This window comes from Gossypium raimondii, chromosome 13, assembly GCF_025698545.1.
Source record: "Gossypium raimondii isolate GPD5lz chromosome 13, ASM2569854v1, whole genome shotgun sequence".
Classification (NCBI taxonomy): domain Eukaryota; kingdom Viridiplantae; phylum Streptophyta; class Magnoliopsida; order Malvales; family Malvaceae; genus Gossypium; species Gossypium raimondii.
The window spans coordinates 57,736,493-57,753,946 of record NC_068577.1 but is presented as its reverse complement, the minus strand read 5'-3'; the positions used below and the strand labels follow the sequence as shown (position 1 = coordinate 57,753,946).

Below are 17,454 nucleotides of genomic sequence, written 5' to 3'. Positions count from 1 at the left end.
TTTCATTAGTAAATTATAAAAACATTTTTTAATTTAAAATAAATAATATTATATTTGAGATACTTTAATTTTTCACTTTATGTTTAAGGGTGTTTTAGTCTTTTTATTTAAAAAATGAATAAATATATATATACGGTAGGATTTAAATTGCATTAGAAAAAATTTTAATTTATCACTCAACTAAAATTTTATTGAGTTGTTGTCACAGGTCAACCAGACTTCCGAGAATACCTTTCGTAATGTCGTACATATATAATGTGTTATTATGATAAAATAGTTTCAAACCATACATTTCATTATTTATTATATATTACATATTTTTTTGAATAAATAGAACTACTCATAACTCCTTCTCAACCCATAAATAGGAGAATATGGGTCTTTCTCAGATAGCAACAATTCTCATATCAATCGTATTAAAACTCAATTATATGTTTTTTTAAACACACATTTATGTTCTAAACTGTGATTTTCACAAGCATAAATTTTTAATGCTACCAAGGAATTGAGCATAAATTTATCTGAATAAGAATAATTAAAATTTTATTTTTACAAAGTAAATTATTTTTATTTTGAGAATTTTTTATAACTTTTATATTAAAATGAAAGAAAAACATTATTTGTTTCATTTGATTTTTATATTATTTTATAAACATTTTATATTTATAATTTGTTTTTAATCACATCATCATGAATGTATCATAAATTGATTTTTAATCACATCATCATGAATGTATCATAATTTAATATGATTAAATTTAAAGTTAAAATTAAAATATTTTATTGGGTAAATAAATGTAATCCAATGACCTTAAATAACTTTATTTTTTATATTGAATTAATTTTTAATAAAATTTACATTTATTTTATTATGTGGGAGTATGATCGATATTGCAGAAGAAGCTTGTGGGAATATGCTATACTCTGTGCCGACAGAACCAGCTGGCTGGGACTCAATAATTAATATAATTATTATTTTTCTTTAAAAAAAATCTCTTTCATGTTATTTTTTTTTTTTTTTGGATTTTAATAAGGGCAAAACAAAGGCTCATAATTATTTATTGATTTTTTTTACATTTAATGTCACCATTTATTTCTATTACTATAATGATGTACTACTATTTTTCAATTTGTTTACCTTATTTAGTTGAATATCTTTAAATTCTTCACCAAGAGCATTGAATTTTTATTTATTTGATAAAAATTATTTAAATATTTATAAAATATGTAAATATCAATATAATTTATTTTATTTTAAATAATAAAATAAATTTTCGAGTTTAACAAATGGAACTCTTGGGAAATTTGTTTACTGTTTACATCTAATTTAATTAACTTTTGAATACCTCTAATTTTGCAATATTAAGAAGTAAAAGATGGGCCTAACCGGATTTGAGTCGGTGCCAAACGAATATCTAATAAGAATTTTAACCATCACTTCACACAAATAACATATATTATTTTGTTTTCATAAATTATATTATTTGTAAAATGTTAAATTTTAAATAAATATAATTTAAAATAATTCATTAATAAATAAGGAATACTTGGCTTGATTAAGTCTTATAAATACTTTTTAAACAATCTCATTATAGGTTTTGATCATATTTACTCTTTTGATAAATTAGTTAGAAATATCTATAGTCTCTCTCCAACCCATAAATAATAAGATAATATGCTTCAGCGCACTCAGACTCACGTGCTCCTACATTGACAACAATACCCATATCAGTTGAGCTAATACTCAGTCGACCATTTTTTTTTTAATACACAACAAATAATTGTTGATACCAATGGCTTTTGCTAAATATTGCATTTGGTTGTTTTTTAAATATTAATTATTCATTGTTTTCATTCAATAGGATATTCTATTATATCAATTGATAAATCTCAAAATTATACATAAATGATGATTCAACATGCAATTTGATACATGAATTTTAATTTGATGCAATTATACACATGAAACTTTGATTGTGATTTAAATGTATATCTGAAACTTTAATTTTGACTCAATCATACACATTTAAAGAAATAACGCATCAATTTATTTTTATATTGGATAAATATAATTATTTCTATATGCAATACGTAAACATAAAATGATGTTATATCAATAATTTTGTTAATAATTTGTGAGAATTGAATTAAATCAAAATTCATGTATAAAACTATACGCTAGACTAAAGTTTTTGTATAGTTTTGAGATTTATCCCATTTATGAATAATAACTTTAAAATACAATTTTAAAACATTTGCTATTAGAAACAATGGAGCGAAAAGGTTGAACCGATTAGTCCGATCAATTTATTCCGTTCTAATTAAATAAATTATAAAAATTTTAAAAAAATAAAATATATTAAAAATTATAAAATTCGGATCAATTGATTCAACTGATTCACGGATAAACTGAAAATTTTCCTAATATAAAATTCTTATTTCAAAAAAAAAAACACTTAAAAATTAAGGATGAAACAAAAAAGAGTTTGACCCCAGCTCTCAGCAAGTTGTAAAAATCCCAATGAGTTGACAAAATTGGAAACAATGATTGATTGGGGTATTTACATAAAAATCCAAAAAATGAAAATAAAAAGTAAATAATTGAAATTGAAAGCTCATATTGTACCACTGATTGAAAATGCAACTATTGTTTAAGCCCATGTGCTTTGCTTCCCCTCCCTGACCTAACATGTGTGTTTTTTTTCCAAATTTTATTTTGATTTAAATCTCCTATACTGTTGTTTAGATTTAATTAGGTTTAATTTCAGATATATTTTAGTATTCAGCAATCAATAGGGGCGAAGTTAGAATTTTTTATGAGAGCTAAAAAACAATTTCATTATTGTATTGACTTGTATCACTATGGTTTTCAGAAGGATTAAATCATAATTCAAGCATCTTTCAATTTTACCATATATTAACTTATAATTTTATGAACCTTTAGGGGTCTAAAATAGGAATTTCCTATTTTGGGAGAGCCTCTCTCCCCTCACCCTTGATAATCAGTCTGTTTGTTTGTTATAATATTTAATTCTGATTATAGTTATTCAAACAAATATTATTCGTGATTATAGTATTTTTTTATCGGGCCAATGAAACCCTAATTTTGTACGCTTAATTGGTACTAATTAGTGAACAGAACATGTAATTAAATAAATTTAAGATAAACTATACTAATATCATTAAACTATTAGTAAAATTATGTTCTAGACACTTGACTTAAAAAAAGTTATAATCATTGAACAATTTGAAAATTTTAATTTAAGTCATTGGGCTATTAAAATCATTGTTATACGACCTTCTTTATTTGCACCACTTGCACCAATAGAAAGCTCTCATTCCAGATCTCTGAAACTGTCTTTCAAATCAACTTAAATCTAAGGTATGTTCTTATACTCGTCGATGGGTACTGATTCACCATGTAAATCACCAAATCATCTCTTGGAGCTAGCTAACTGAACTTTTTAAAGAAAACTAATAGGCCATTGACTTAATAAAAAATATTTAAATAATTCAGTGATTTAAATGAAAACTTTTGAATAGTTTAGTGACCCGTTTTGTAACTTTTTAAAATTGAGTGACCAAAACATAAAATTGCTAATAAATTAATGACCTTGAGTTTAGTTTACCCAAAATTATAGGTTTTGATCATAGACGCTCTTTTGACACAATGCCTAGAACTATAACTAAAACTAGAACTACCCATAGCTCCTCTTCAACTTATAAATAGGATGATAATACACCTCAGTGTACTTGAACCCACATACTTTTATATTGACGACAATGTTCATACCAATCAAGTTAAGATAAAATTGACAATAATTTTTTTATTAATAATAAAAAAATTGGAAATTATTTGAGTTGATATTCACGTGCCTATACTTGAAGAACGATTCATTTTTTGTTGGCTTTTCTAATTATTTTTGTCCTTTATAAAACAATTCTCTTACAAGTTAAAAAAATATTATTATGTTGACTGAAGTCCATTTGGAAACTTCCAAAATAATAATAATAATAATAAAGTTCACAAATTGGATCTAACATAAAAAAACAGGTCACGTGATCTTATCACTTGTTAAATGTTATTACAGGTGATATAGAAATGGGTCGGGCCTAGAGGTATCCATGGGCCGAGCGGCCCGACCTGGCCTGATGGCCTGTCCGAAATATGGGAGGGTTAGGGTAAAAATATAGGCTCGAAATATGTGTTTGGACAAAAAAAACAGGCCAGGCCTTGGGCACCACTTTTTTGCCCCAGCCCGAATATAATAAATATATATATATATATATTTTTATTTTTTAATTTTAAAATATTTTTAAAATACTTTTTTATTTTTTAAATAAATTTTTTGTGTTTATTAAAAAAATGGGCCGGGCCAGGCCCGGACTTAGGAATTTTTTCCCGGGCCGGGCATGGACAAAATTTCAGGCCCATATTTCGGGTCGGGACAGGCCTAGGACACGGGCTGAAATTTTTTGGGCACAGCCCAGCCCATGAACACCTCTAGTCGGGCCAGGTTCAAAAATACACAACAATTGAATTTCTATTTTCATCATTTAAAAGATATTAATATTAATTTTGTATTAATATATTTAATTATATTTTAAAAATAGGTCGATTAAGTCTTAGCTCGATTGGCATAGGTAGGAGCACGTGAGTAAATAGGTTGGGGAGAGGCTATGGGTAATTATAGATATTATGTTATAAAGAACATATATGATCAAAATATATAATAAAATTGTTTAAAAAAATTGAATCCAAATTAGAGCTCTTTGATATTTAAGTGACATTTTGCGATAAAAATATATTTGATTTTGTTCACATAATAATGGATATTTCTTTCAGGGTTATTTCAAATTTTAATTTAACAAAATACGTATAATTTTTTAAAGATTACTTGGATACTTATTGGTTGTGTTCAATACTGTCAAGTTTTACCGTATTCATTGGAATCATAGTAATTAAAGGATTTTGATACTTATGAATTAACAGCAGAGTTTGACACGATTGATTTAGTTGCTAAATTTTGGGGTTTGTATTAAAATTTTAAAATTCGAAAGACTAAAATTGATTTAAAATGTAATATAAGGATTAATAGTAAAATTTGACCATTTAACAATAAATTGAGAGACAAATGTGTAATTGACCCGTAATAAATGGTTAAGCATCACATGTTTGAGATTATTCAAGTGGAAAATATCTTCCTTAATTGAGTTAATGTAAACTTCAATAACTCAATTTTTTTAATAATTGAGTTAATTATAGGTTTTAATTGATATTTCAACATAATTGTGCTATAGTCTAAGAATAATTAGTTTATATGGTTTTTAATTTATTATATTATTAATATATTAACAAATTGACTATTAGATTTGATTATATGTCTCTATCAATCATAGGCTTGAAAATATTTCATTCAAATACAAGTCTAATAGTTGAATTTTGTTTGTCAAATAAATATTAAATTTAATCAAAATTTGGAGGTGAGATAATAATTAAATTATAAAATTTTGGAAGAATTTAAATATAATTTTATCATTGTGTTAACTTGAAATTCAGTAGAGGGGTTAAATTATAAATTTTCTATTTTGGAGGAAATTAAATTGAATTATAAATTGGAGGGTGTAATTTCACTAATACGTCTATTGTCAGGTAATTGTTGCCTTTTAAATATTGATGGAGCAGTTAATCTGAATTCTAACATAGCTTTTGTAGGGGGTTGCGAAAATTAAATGGAGAGTGAATCTTTGGATATAATCATTATTTGGGGATTTCTTCAGTGTTTGAAGCTGAGTTCTAGAGGATTTTAGATGGCTTGGCTCTCATACAAAAACCATTCAAGATAGCCAATTGGTAAATTCGAATTCAACATTGGCTAACAGGATTCTTCAATTGCTACAATACGTTGGATATTGGAGAATTAAGCATATTCCAAGGGAGGATAATAGAGTTGCGGATTCGCTAGCTAAAATGTCAACTGATAAGGACCGTAACATTCAGGTTTTCGAAGAGGTTCCTAAGAAACTCTTACATCTTTTGAAGTCTAATACATATAGAAATGCTCTTGTTTTATATTAGTTTAATGTAATGAGTTGTTTATTTCTTCAAAAAAAAAACTTGCAATTTTTAAAATGCTAGACATAAATTTACCAATTTGGGACCATAAATCATGTAAATCATTTAAAAAACATAAAACTAATGTTTTTTTTCTTAAACTGAATTGCTTGTCAAACCGATTAGATTATCAACTCGTCGGTTCAACTAGTTTGATTAAAAATAAAAAAAATTCAATCGGTTCGTATTGATTCTCAAGCTAATCAGTTCAAAACTTTTCTCCAGATCAATACTTCAACTAATTCTCGATCAACCAGTCTGGTTTAAACATCATTGTATAAAACTATATAAATAGCTATTCCCCTACCATCCAATAAGATTTTAAATAAAAAAAAGGTGTTAATGGAGTTTTATTAGTATGAATATCCTATTAATCAAATTCTTATTAGTTTAGCTAGTATTTGGGAGTTAAAATTAACTCGAATTTAATATGAATCGTATTTAAAATAAATGAGTTGAATTTCAAGCAAATATGTATTTATTGCATGAATGATATGGATACGATGTTTAAAAAATATTATTCTTAAATCTCAGCAACACTATTTTTTTAGTAAGTTAGATCTATGTTGTTCATGCAATAAGTATATACTTATTTAAAATTGATCCACGTATTTTAAATATGCTTTGCATTAGATTCAAGCTACCATTTATCATCCAAGTTGACGAATCAGCAGATAGAAAGATTTAATTGATATTTTGAAGATTCAATTATAATGTCTTAAAGTTTCGATGCTAACTTAGAATTTCAACCATAGCTCAATTTTAAAAACATAAAATTTAAACAAACCAATGACAAAGGCCATTGAACCACAGTCCATTGGACCAAACCCAAAATATAGAAACTAATATTTTATTTTTAATTGATTTTATAAGTGAATTTGATATAATTTATTTTTAAAATTAAAATTATTGTTTGTGTCAAAATTTAAAATTTAAAATTAAAAATATCAAATTGAATCACATCAACATTTGGTATTTTAACTTGACACTCTTTTCTTAATTTAGTACTTGAATTTGACATTTTCTTTTCAAGTTTAGTACATGAACCTACATTTATTCCTATTTTGATACTATCTTTTTGGGTCTAATACTCCAATTTATTACCTAAACTTAACACTTTTATTACTTTGGTACCTAATATTTTATTTTGATCTGATTTGGTACTTGAACTTGTCAAACATTATATAAATTACTTCAATATATTAACAGTTTTTATCTATTTTATGAGGTAGCAAAAATAATTAATGTATGATTGACTATACTTTAAGCATATCGTTGCTCTTGAATCATTTTTACCATTAATAGTGAAAATAATCTTTGCCCAGATGAAAAGTAATAATTGAGCATAGTTCTTAGTGAAATGTAGGAAAATCCAAATAAATATAATCATTTCGCCATTAAATTTCATGTCATCGATTACATGTCGTTATACATTAATAATTTCGTCTCCTCATTAAAAACCAACATCGTTAGTGTTTTGGGGTAATTTTATAACACTTGACAAATTTAGGTACTAAATTGAATCTAAAAAATTAGGTAAATTAGAAAATGTCCAATGTAGTACATGTACTTTGAAAATATCCGATAATATTTAAAAAAATTAAAATTAGAAAAAATTAGAAGGATAATATCACATTTGGTACTTATACTTTAATAAAATGTCTAATGTAGCACATGTACTTTGAAAATATCCAGTGTGGTACATGAACTATCAATATGTGAAGCTTATACTTTGAAAATGTTCAATGTGATACCTGAATTATCAATCTGTGTATTATTTTGGTGCTTGAGGTTAATGCCCTAGCCAATGAATTTTTTTTTTCCAAATCATCAATTACACATAAATGATATAATATTATGTGAAAAGATAAATAAAACAAAAAGAAAATGGTAATCGAAGTCAAGTTATTCAACTTCCCATTCAAACTCAACAAGATAAATTTTGAAAAATACTGACTCATATAAATCTCGAAAAAGAATGAAAGAAGGTTTTAAAAAAACTGAAGAAATTTCGAGTTAAAAATTGTCAGCCCAACCCTATTACTACTCGACTCTTCAAATCTCCTCGAGACAAATATCAAGTAATGAAATTGATGTTTTTTTAACAGGTTTAGTTTTTTTATTTTTACTTTATTTATCTTTTCACTTAACGTGGATTTGATGATTTAGAAACAAAGTTCACATGTCAAATTTTCATTGGTTGGTTTATATTTACTAAATAAGTTAACTCCGGATATCATAATAATACATAGATTGAAAGTTTATGTATTGTATTAAACATTTTCAAAGTATAAGTATCACATCGAATATTTTATGAAAATACAAGTTTAAATAATACACATATTTATAGTTCGGTATCACATTGAACATATTCAAAGCACATATTCAAAGCACATATCACATTAGGCATTTTATGAAAGTATAGGTACCAATAGACCAATTGTTTTAGGTATCACATTGGATATTTTTAAAGTACAAGTACTACATTGAACATTTTATGAAAGTATATGTACCAAATGTGACATTATCCCTATTTGAAAGTAACCAAATTTACGTATGAGCTTGCGAAATCCATCTTCAAAATGACATAAGTCTCTAGAAACTATGAAATTTCTAAGAAGTCAAATCTTTCATACGTTTGACTCTAAACGCCCTTTCTTTACCAACAAGATAGACGAATTCTCCCTCTAATGGGAGCTTCGTCCCAATGCCAAGTATATTATCAGTTATTGCTTTAAATTGAGCACCACCCCACCCCTTTTTGTTCCATAATCTGAACGAAAAGGAAAAAAAAAAAGAGAAAAAAAAACTGAAGAAATTATGGAATCCGGTGGATCAAAAAGAAGGGTAGTGGTTGTCGGCGGTGGGATTGCCGGTTCTATCCTCGCCAGATCTATTCAATTCAATGCTGATCTTACGCTTATCGACCCGTAAGCTTTCTTGGTTTTTTTCTTTTTTCTTGAAATGATTTGTTTTTGTTCAATTTCGATTCGTTTCTTAAGAAAAAAAACTTTGAAATTCAATGTCTGATGAACCCAGCAACTGATTTTAATTTCCGGGTTTGTTTTATTTTTTAAAATAGTGTAGGATTGAAAGTAGCGTATATGCATTATGCAGGATTGGGTTTGCGAAAGTTTTTTTTTTTTTTGTAAAAGGACTTCTCCAGTCCCTCTTAACTTTTTGAAATTAAGCAAATTGGTCCTCCCTATAAAAAAATATAGCAATTTAATCTGTAAGGATTAATGGCAGCGTTAATTTCTTTTATCAATTGTACATAATTTAGCCTTTGATGTTCACATATTTTGTCATTTTGACCTTAATTCTATAAAAATCAACAAATTCAGCCTCAACATCTACACAAATGTTGTGGGATAAATTTGTTAAATTAGGACCAAATTGACAGAATACTTAAATTTTGAGGGCTGAATTTGTTATTATACCAATCAAAATCATGTAAAATTGATCGAAAACATTAAGTTCATGATTAATTGTCCTTAGTTACTCACTTTAGAAATTGATAAGGATTAAATTGCTCTGATTTTTTTTTTTTGAGAGGGAGCAATTTGCTTAATTTAAAAAACGAGAGGGACTGAGAGGTCTTTTTAGCAAGTTTTTTAAAATAGTGCTGAGAATTTGATTGAACTGCCATGGAGAGTGTGATTAATTGAAGGGTTTTTTGTTTTTAATCTCAGGAAGGAGTATCTTGAGATCAAATGGGCACAATTAAGGAGTAAGGTGGAACCGTCATTTGCGGAAAGAGCGGTGGTGAACTATAGAGATTTCTTTAGCAATGGACGTATCATTACGTCTACTGCGATAAACATTACTGAAAACGAAGTATTGACTGCCGATGGCCAACATATCGGTTATGATTATCTTGTGATTGCCACTGGACATAGTGATAATGTTCCCGTAAGTAAGACGGAGAGACTTCATTACTATGATGCAGGTAAAAAAAAAACTATATTTGTTAGACCTTGTCACTCGAGTGTTGTTTAGTAGTCGAGTCATTGAACATAATGCATCATTGAGGATTTCACTTATGTTATGGAATTTCAACACTGCTAGGTATAAGACTCTGATATGTCTCGTCTTACAGCGAATATTGTTATGTATGATGATATGATGAATTAAAGAACAACATACAAAATGATGTTATATTGTTTGTTTTTTGGGGATTATGTTCTGCTTAATTTACTTTTGCTGTCTTACATGCTGACAGAAAATCAAAAGATACAATCTGCTCGATCTATTTTGATCGTCGGAGGAGGTCCGTCTGGTGTTGAACTTGCCGGAGAAATTTCTACAGACTTTCCCGATAAGAAGGTTACACTGGTTCATAAAGGACCAAGGTTGCTGGAATACATTGGACCAAAGGCATCTGATAAGGGTTTAAGTTTGCTGAGATCAAAGAAAGTCGATGTAAAATTACAGCAATCAGTTGATCTGAAATCAGCTTCGGATGGAAGCCAACTATATCGAACCTCGACTGGAGAAAGTATCAAAGCGGATTGTCATTTCCTTTGTACTAGAGTACCATTGTCTACAGCATGGCTTAATGAGACTATATTGAAGACTAACTTAGATAAAGATGGAAGGTTGAAGGTTGATGAGTATTTGAGGGTGAAGGGTCGCAGTAATATATTTGCAATTGGAGATATCACTGATGTTCCGGTAAGTTCTATCCCGAACTTTAATCATAATCTTGTTGAATTTGCATAGGCCAGTATGTTATTTGTAGAGGTTGATGGTTGCTTATAAATATTCAGTTTCACCTGACTAGAAGAGGATAATGAACTCGAGATTCTAGTTTGACAGATTTCTCTCCGTTTTCACTTGCTTGTTTTAGTCTATTTCCTGATACGAGCACTCTTCCATGGAAGATTAGCTATATATGTCTAATATATACTCAATCAGTCTTTTTGATGCTGTGTGAATAATCGTGATTGTTGAAAATCGAACACGTTCAATTTCTAAAAGAGATTACTAATTCCTTTTGTATATTAGTCTGATCCTTTGGAGGAACTACCCCTAATAACGAACACATATGTGTTGTGTTTCCATATAGGCTCTCTTTTAATGTCCGCTTTGTGAATGTGGTTGTTTTTACGTACCGAATGTGTCTCGTTACTTGCTATAATCTCTTGCTTCCCAAAATAGTTTTAACATTTTAGAGAATTTTTTTTTTCAGGAACTCAAACTAGGTCATGCGGCTATACATCATGCATATTTGGTTGCTAAAAACTTGAAGCTGTTGATGGGCGGAGGAAAAGAAAGCAAAATGTCCGTGTACAAACCTGGTCCGGAAGTTGCAATGGTTTCGCTCGGAAGGAAACACGCTGTTGCCCAATTTCCTTTTGCAACCCTCGGTGGGCGTATTCCCGGCTTAATCAAATCTGGAGACATGTTTGTAGGCAGAACTAGAAAGCATTTGGGTTTAGAACCTTAAGCTACACACACACACACACATATATATTTGCCATTGTATTTCCTCATTTCCACCTTTAATTCCTTTTTGCTTATAATGTTTCACATTTTTTGCACCTCTCTGTTGGCTGTTTCATTTGTATGTTGTTTTGCTTTGTGCTTTTAAATAGATTCTCAATAAGATTTGATGGTAGGGGCATGTATGTTTATTTGTTAGTACAGTTCAATTTTTTTGCAATGAATTATTTAGACAAGTTGTAAGTAAAAGTATTATGGAGGTCCTTGGTATTAGTCAAATTGGTTTTTTGCCCCTTCGACTAAAAAAAAAAAATCTTATATGTTAGATTAAAAAGTAAATTAATCTTTTTTTGTCAAAATCTCATTCACTATCATTAAAACTGATGTGGTTGATAGAATAACTAAACAATAACACGTGATGTGCTAGACTAGTTTTTATAATAAAATTGAAGAAATTTTAATAAAAGATTAATTTGCTCTTTGATTTAAGTAGAAAGAGCAAAAACAATCTAACTCCAATATAAGTATCTTGTTTTACAACAAAATAAATAAAGACAAAATCACTATAATAATAGCTTGTTGCGGTGGTTACAAAGTGAAAACATATATATAAATAAAAGTTTGCCGTGGTCATGTTGGTAGTTTGATTTTCTAGCGTGTTTGGTTTTAGTTTAGTTATCTAATATGTTCGGTTTTAGTTTCCGTGACGATAGGAAGAGATGGTGGGACTACGATGCAGTTATTAGCGGTTTGCTTGAGGTGATGCATTCTCAAGCGATTTTTTTTCTATTGAAAAAACACTAGAATAAACTTACGATCAATCAAAACCTTAAGTCAAATTTGTCGATCGACACCCATAACCATCGAAGTAGCCCCTCAAAAGACTAAATTGTACAAACTAAGACTGGTTTCGGAAAACCTCGAATCAAACATCCTTTAACATTGGCACATTTTTCATTTGGAACTGCTTAATTGCTTCAATAGCTTTTACAGCAAAAGTCTCATCTTCAGGGTAATATGCAATAGGATCAGACAACAAAGGGTGGGGAAGATCGAGCACACCTTCTAGCGTCGCGTGAACGCAATAAGCCGAGTATGTAACATGGTATCCGCCTTCTTGGACGATAAGTAGCCTACTGCCGCAATGTTTATCCGCCAATCTTCGAACCATCCGTCCAATCTCTCGATAACCATCCATCGTTAAGCATTGCCTTCCGTTTGGATCAAACTGCCACAATTATTTACAACAAACAACATTTGTAAAGTGATAGAGATTTCGGGTTTTGTCTAGTTACATTACTGCTAGATCACTATGACCAACACCAAAATACGCAAATATGTACATTATAAATTCTGATAATATTTGTTCTTTCTGACAAAATGTCTAAAATCACTCATAGTCCATCCCAACTCATAAATTGAAAAATAATGCACTTCAACATACTCGAATACACGTACTATTACATTGGTAACAATGTCATGCCAATTGAACTAAAACTCAATCGGCTAAAAAGCATGGATATCACGATACATCGAATCAGAATATGCAAATACGCATGGAGCCTTTGAACTGTGTAAGAACAATTTGGTAGAGTTTGATAGGATTCAAACTCACAACATTCGGCTTTGAACTGGCTCAGAAACAGTGTATACGAGCAGTTTTAAACACGAACCGTTTTATCCCATTAGACAGCCCCTCATATGTTTCGGTTTTTTCATATATTTACTCTTTTAAGGCAATTTCGATTTGCAGGAGGATAACATGCCACCTCTGGATAGACAACATTGAGCTTCAAAAACTGACACAATAATTAATTATTAATGAAAATGATAAGTCAAAAATTATGTACGGGAATGACTTGTTCTCTATAGTGACCATCAATGTCATCTGACACAACGGCGGCACGCCGGCACCATCCCCTTATCATTAGCCAAACATTGGCTTTTTAAAGAAAAATATTTTTTTTAGGTGCCACCATTGATGGTATGTATTTTTCAAAATACTAGTTAAAAATATAGATATTCACATATTCACGGTGGGAAAAAAAGAAGAAAAATTTAATAGATGTCGTCGGTTTGTCAGGTGGCATTGGGGAATTAAAAAAAATAGTGTCACCGATATGTCAGGCAACACTTGTTACAATTTTTTAAAATTTTTTAGGCGCCGTCATCGTGTCAGGCAACACCAACAATATTCAAAGAAAAACCATTGTAAAAAGAGTAGTACAAAGCTTTGGTCATTTTAAAAGATTTGAAGTCGGCTACTAGGGGATCTGAACCATAGAAGTCAATGAGGAGTAGGAAGTCTCTTCTTTGGTGTCAAAATCGGCACAAAAGGCCATCGTAAATGATGACATCGGTGGCTATTGAGTACGATTTTCAATTGAGAAGAAGAAAGGAAATTTGAATATAAAAAAAAAGTATATGGAAAATAGAGAATTAAATATGAGAAACGAAAGAGAATAACCAATATTCCATACCCTTTCATATCTCTATTTTACAAGTCAAGAAGACTAAAATCACTTATGAAACAAGCATCGGTCACGGGCTTCCCCTTTATTTTTTTTGGACTTTTTTTTTCTATTTCAACTGTTTAATTTCATGTTTTTTTTAAAATTCTCATCGATGTTGCTTGACATATCGATGACACAAAAAAATTATTTTATTTTTTAAAATTTATTGACTGATGCCGCTTGACACACCGATGACACCAAAAATTTTTTTCACTCCTTGAATACCCGTATTCTTAACGAGTATTTTGAAAAACATGTACTAGTGCCGCCTAACATAGTGGCTGCACTTAAAAAAAAACCATTTTTTTAAAAAGCCGATGATTGGCTATTGATGAGGGGACAATGCTATTAATTTGTCAGATGACATCAATAGTCATTTACATACACAATTTTTTACTTGAATCATTTTTATAAATAATTAATTATTTTGGATCAATTGAGTAAAAAAAGTCCTATATTTACTCTCTTTCAAGGCAATTTAAATTGGCAAGACGATAATATGCTACTTCTATACAAACAAGCTCTAAACAAACAACATTCAACATTGAGGCTTGGAACAGTGTATACGAGCAGTTTTAAGGTGAGTTTGGATGGACAGTGCGTTTACTTGCGATTAGTGTAAAAATAACAGTGGCGACAAGGGCCAAACCAAATAATTTTTTTAGTGAGGCCAAAATTAAATTATAATTTTTACGATTGAAAAAAAATACAATTCTATCTTTATAAGTTTTAAAAGATTAAATCAAAATTTTATATTTTTAGGGGGGTTAAACCTTTATTAATTTAAAATTTTAAAAATTTTAAAGGGGTCATAGAAAAAAATTTTCATTTTAGAGGGGATGGGGCCCTTGCCAACCCCCTAATTTCGCCACTGGTGGTGATGAGATTAGAAACTATAGTGATACTGTAGTGTAAGACAAACAGTGAGTTAAACCCATTGCACCGCACCCCACTGCCTATCCAAACTCACCCTTAAACATGAACCATTCTATCATTTAGACAGTTACTCCTCAAACCATAAATAGGAGGATAATGCGTTTCCGCACAATCAAATCCATATCCTCCTATATTGACAACAATATCGAACTAATACTCAATCCACCTCTTTGCAAGACAGTAAGATGCTACTTCTATACAAACAACCTAAATGAAATTCACAATATTAGATTAGAAACAAAAGGATTAACTTACAGCACTCGAGTCTTGACCGATAACCAGGACCATCATATCCGGCTCGAACTTCTCAACAGCCGGGATAACCACCTCCCTCATCGCATATCCATATCCCTTGTCACCACTCCCATTCGGCAAAGGCACATTCAAATTATACCCAAACCCTTCACCTTCACCCAGTTCATCCACTGTTCCGTTTTGGGGATGAGAAGGACCCCATGAACCATGATTCATATGAAGCGAAACCGTAAGGACTTTATCCGACCGGTAAAACCCTTCGGCGGTCCCATTACCGTAATGAACATCGATATCCAAAACCAAAACCTTTTTACAACCCGAATCTAAAGCCAATTGAACAGCAAGCCCCGCATTGTTGAAAAAACAATAGCCATCAGCTTGAGTAGGTTGAGCATGGTGACCTGGTGGTCTAACCAATGCATAAACAAGTTCACCATAGCCATCAAGTATATATTTCATAGCAGATAATGTAGTACCAGCAGCTAAAAGTGCAGCATTAAATGAACCAGGGTTTAAAAAGGTTCCACAACAAATTTCTTTCTTACCACCATTTTTATCAGCTTCAATTAACATATCAACGTATTCTGGGGCAAAAAAAAAAAACCCAAATTAATTGCAAATTAAAGTCAAATTAAAAAAATAAAAAAAAGGGTACCTTGAGAATGAAAAGATAAAAGCTGATGTATAGTTGCAGGTGAACCAGAGTGCCAAGAGATGTAAGAAGAGATGGGTCCTTTGCTGAGGATTGAAACTATGTTTCTAATCCTGTCTGAATTTTCTGGGTGTTTTTCTAACACTTCCAAGAAACCAGGGTTCATCCCTGTATCGAACACACCTTTGCCTGTGTCGTGATTTAACATCCCATCGTGCCAAAACACGTCGATTCGACAAGATGTTGAGGGAGCAGACATTTTTCTGATTTGGGGAACTCACGATGAGTAGCTGAGTTCACTTGTTTCTCTTCTCCTCTTTTATGCCTTTTTTTTTCTTTGGGTTTAACTCGGCCAAGGTCCAACTCATCTTGGGCCTCCTTGGCATAATTCACAAAGGCCTAGACTCACTTATAAATCTTATATTTATATTCGACTTGAATCACAAGAAAAGATAATTTGAAATTATAATTACACGTCATCCTTATTCATTTTCAATAGAAGAATAATAAATTAGATTTTTCTTCCTGACTTTTAGCATTTTTAGTTGGATTTGAAATTTTTTTAAAAGGAAAAATTTGAAAATCAAAATAAAATTTTGATTTGTCATTCTCCTATTAGAAAGGGATAGAGATAACGTGGAATCATAGTTTCATATGATTCCTTCTCATTGAATCCTATCTAAAGTTATTCTAGTCTATTTTTATATTTATTTTAGGGTTAAATTATTTTTTGAGATTTGAACTTAATAATTATTTTTTATTTGGGTCTGAATTTTTTAACTTGGTAATTGTTCTCGTATTAGTCCTTGAATTTTTTTGTCAAAGTTATGCTTTGAATAATTTTTTTGTCCAAGCTAATCCTTAAGCTTGGTAATTGTTCCTATATTGATGTTTGAATAAGAGAATTGAGTCTACCATGGGGGCCTGGACTTTAGGGTTTTCAGGGAAATATCAAGACTAACTTGAATACAAAAAAAGTTTAAGTCCCAATTTGGAAATAATTGCTGAATTTAAAGCCTTAATGTGAAAACAATTGCCAAGTTTAAGGCCTACCTTGGACTAAAAAAAAGTTCAGGCCCTAATGTTGAAATAGTTACTAGGTTGAAGCCCCCAAAAGTGATTTAACCTTTTATTCTATTTGTAGAAAACTTGTGGTGAGGTAGTAAAATTTAGTTGTCCATGTTTATTTTTATTTATTTTTTGTTAATTTGAACTTTATTCTTTTTTAGTTAAATTTGACTCTTGACCTTTAAAAAAGAGTCGATTATTATTATTTTTAACGAAAATTGTTGACTAAAACATCATTTTTAAATGCAACCTGCGTGGTAGTCTAAATGTACTCCATGTTGATATAACATTGTTTGTCTTATATGCTACATTGACAAATAATTTAAAAATTATAAAATATTTAAAAATCAAAATTAAAAAAAGCATGAAGTATATGTGGATTGACATGTGAGTTGCCATGTTTAAAAATTTAATATTTTATTCAAGATTTCTATTAAAAGAAATAATTTGACTCTTTTAAAAGATTGATT

At 29.9% G+C, this 17,454-nt stretch overlaps 2 protein-coding genes across 3 annotated transcripts; one reads left to right on the top strand and one right to left on the bottom strand.

Moving 5' to 3' along the window:
- The first annotated feature begins 8,734 nt into the window (after window positions 1-8,734).
- On the top strand, window positions 8,735-11,735 carry LOC105782984 (uncharacterized). The gene is made up of 4 exons (XM_012608131.2): window positions 8,735-9,045; window positions 9,808-10,064; window positions 10,338-10,789; window positions 11,307-11,735. The coding sequence occupies exons 1-4, from the start codon at window positions 8,936-8,938 to the stop codon at window positions 11,562-11,564; spliced, it is 1,077 nt and encodes a 358-aa protein (XP_012463585.1). The 5' UTR covers window positions 8,735-8,935; the 3' UTR covers window positions 11,565-11,735.
- A 636-nt stretch (window positions 11,736-12,371) lies between these two features.
- On the bottom strand, window positions 12,372-16,222 carry LOC105782983 (histone deacetylase 8). 2 transcript variants are annotated; one of them, XM_012608128.2, is made up of 3 exons: window positions 15,920-16,217; window positions 15,265-15,848; window positions 12,372-12,788 (listed from the first exon to the last, which is right to left on the bottom strand). In XM_012608128.2, the coding sequence occupies exons 1-3, from the start codon at window positions 16,173-16,175 to the stop codon at window positions 12,486-12,488; spliced, it is 1,143 nt and encodes a 380-aa protein (XP_012463582.1). In that variant the 5' UTR covers window positions 16,176-16,217; the 3' UTR covers window positions 12,372-12,485. The 2 variants fall into 2 exon arrangements, with proteins under 2 accessions (XP_012463582.1, XP_012463584.1); XM_012608130.2 differs by lacking the exon at window positions 12,372-12,788 and adding an exon at window positions 12,872-13,359 and having other exon boundaries at window positions 15,920-16,222.
- Between the last annotated feature and the right edge of the window lie 1,232 nt (window positions 16,223-17,454).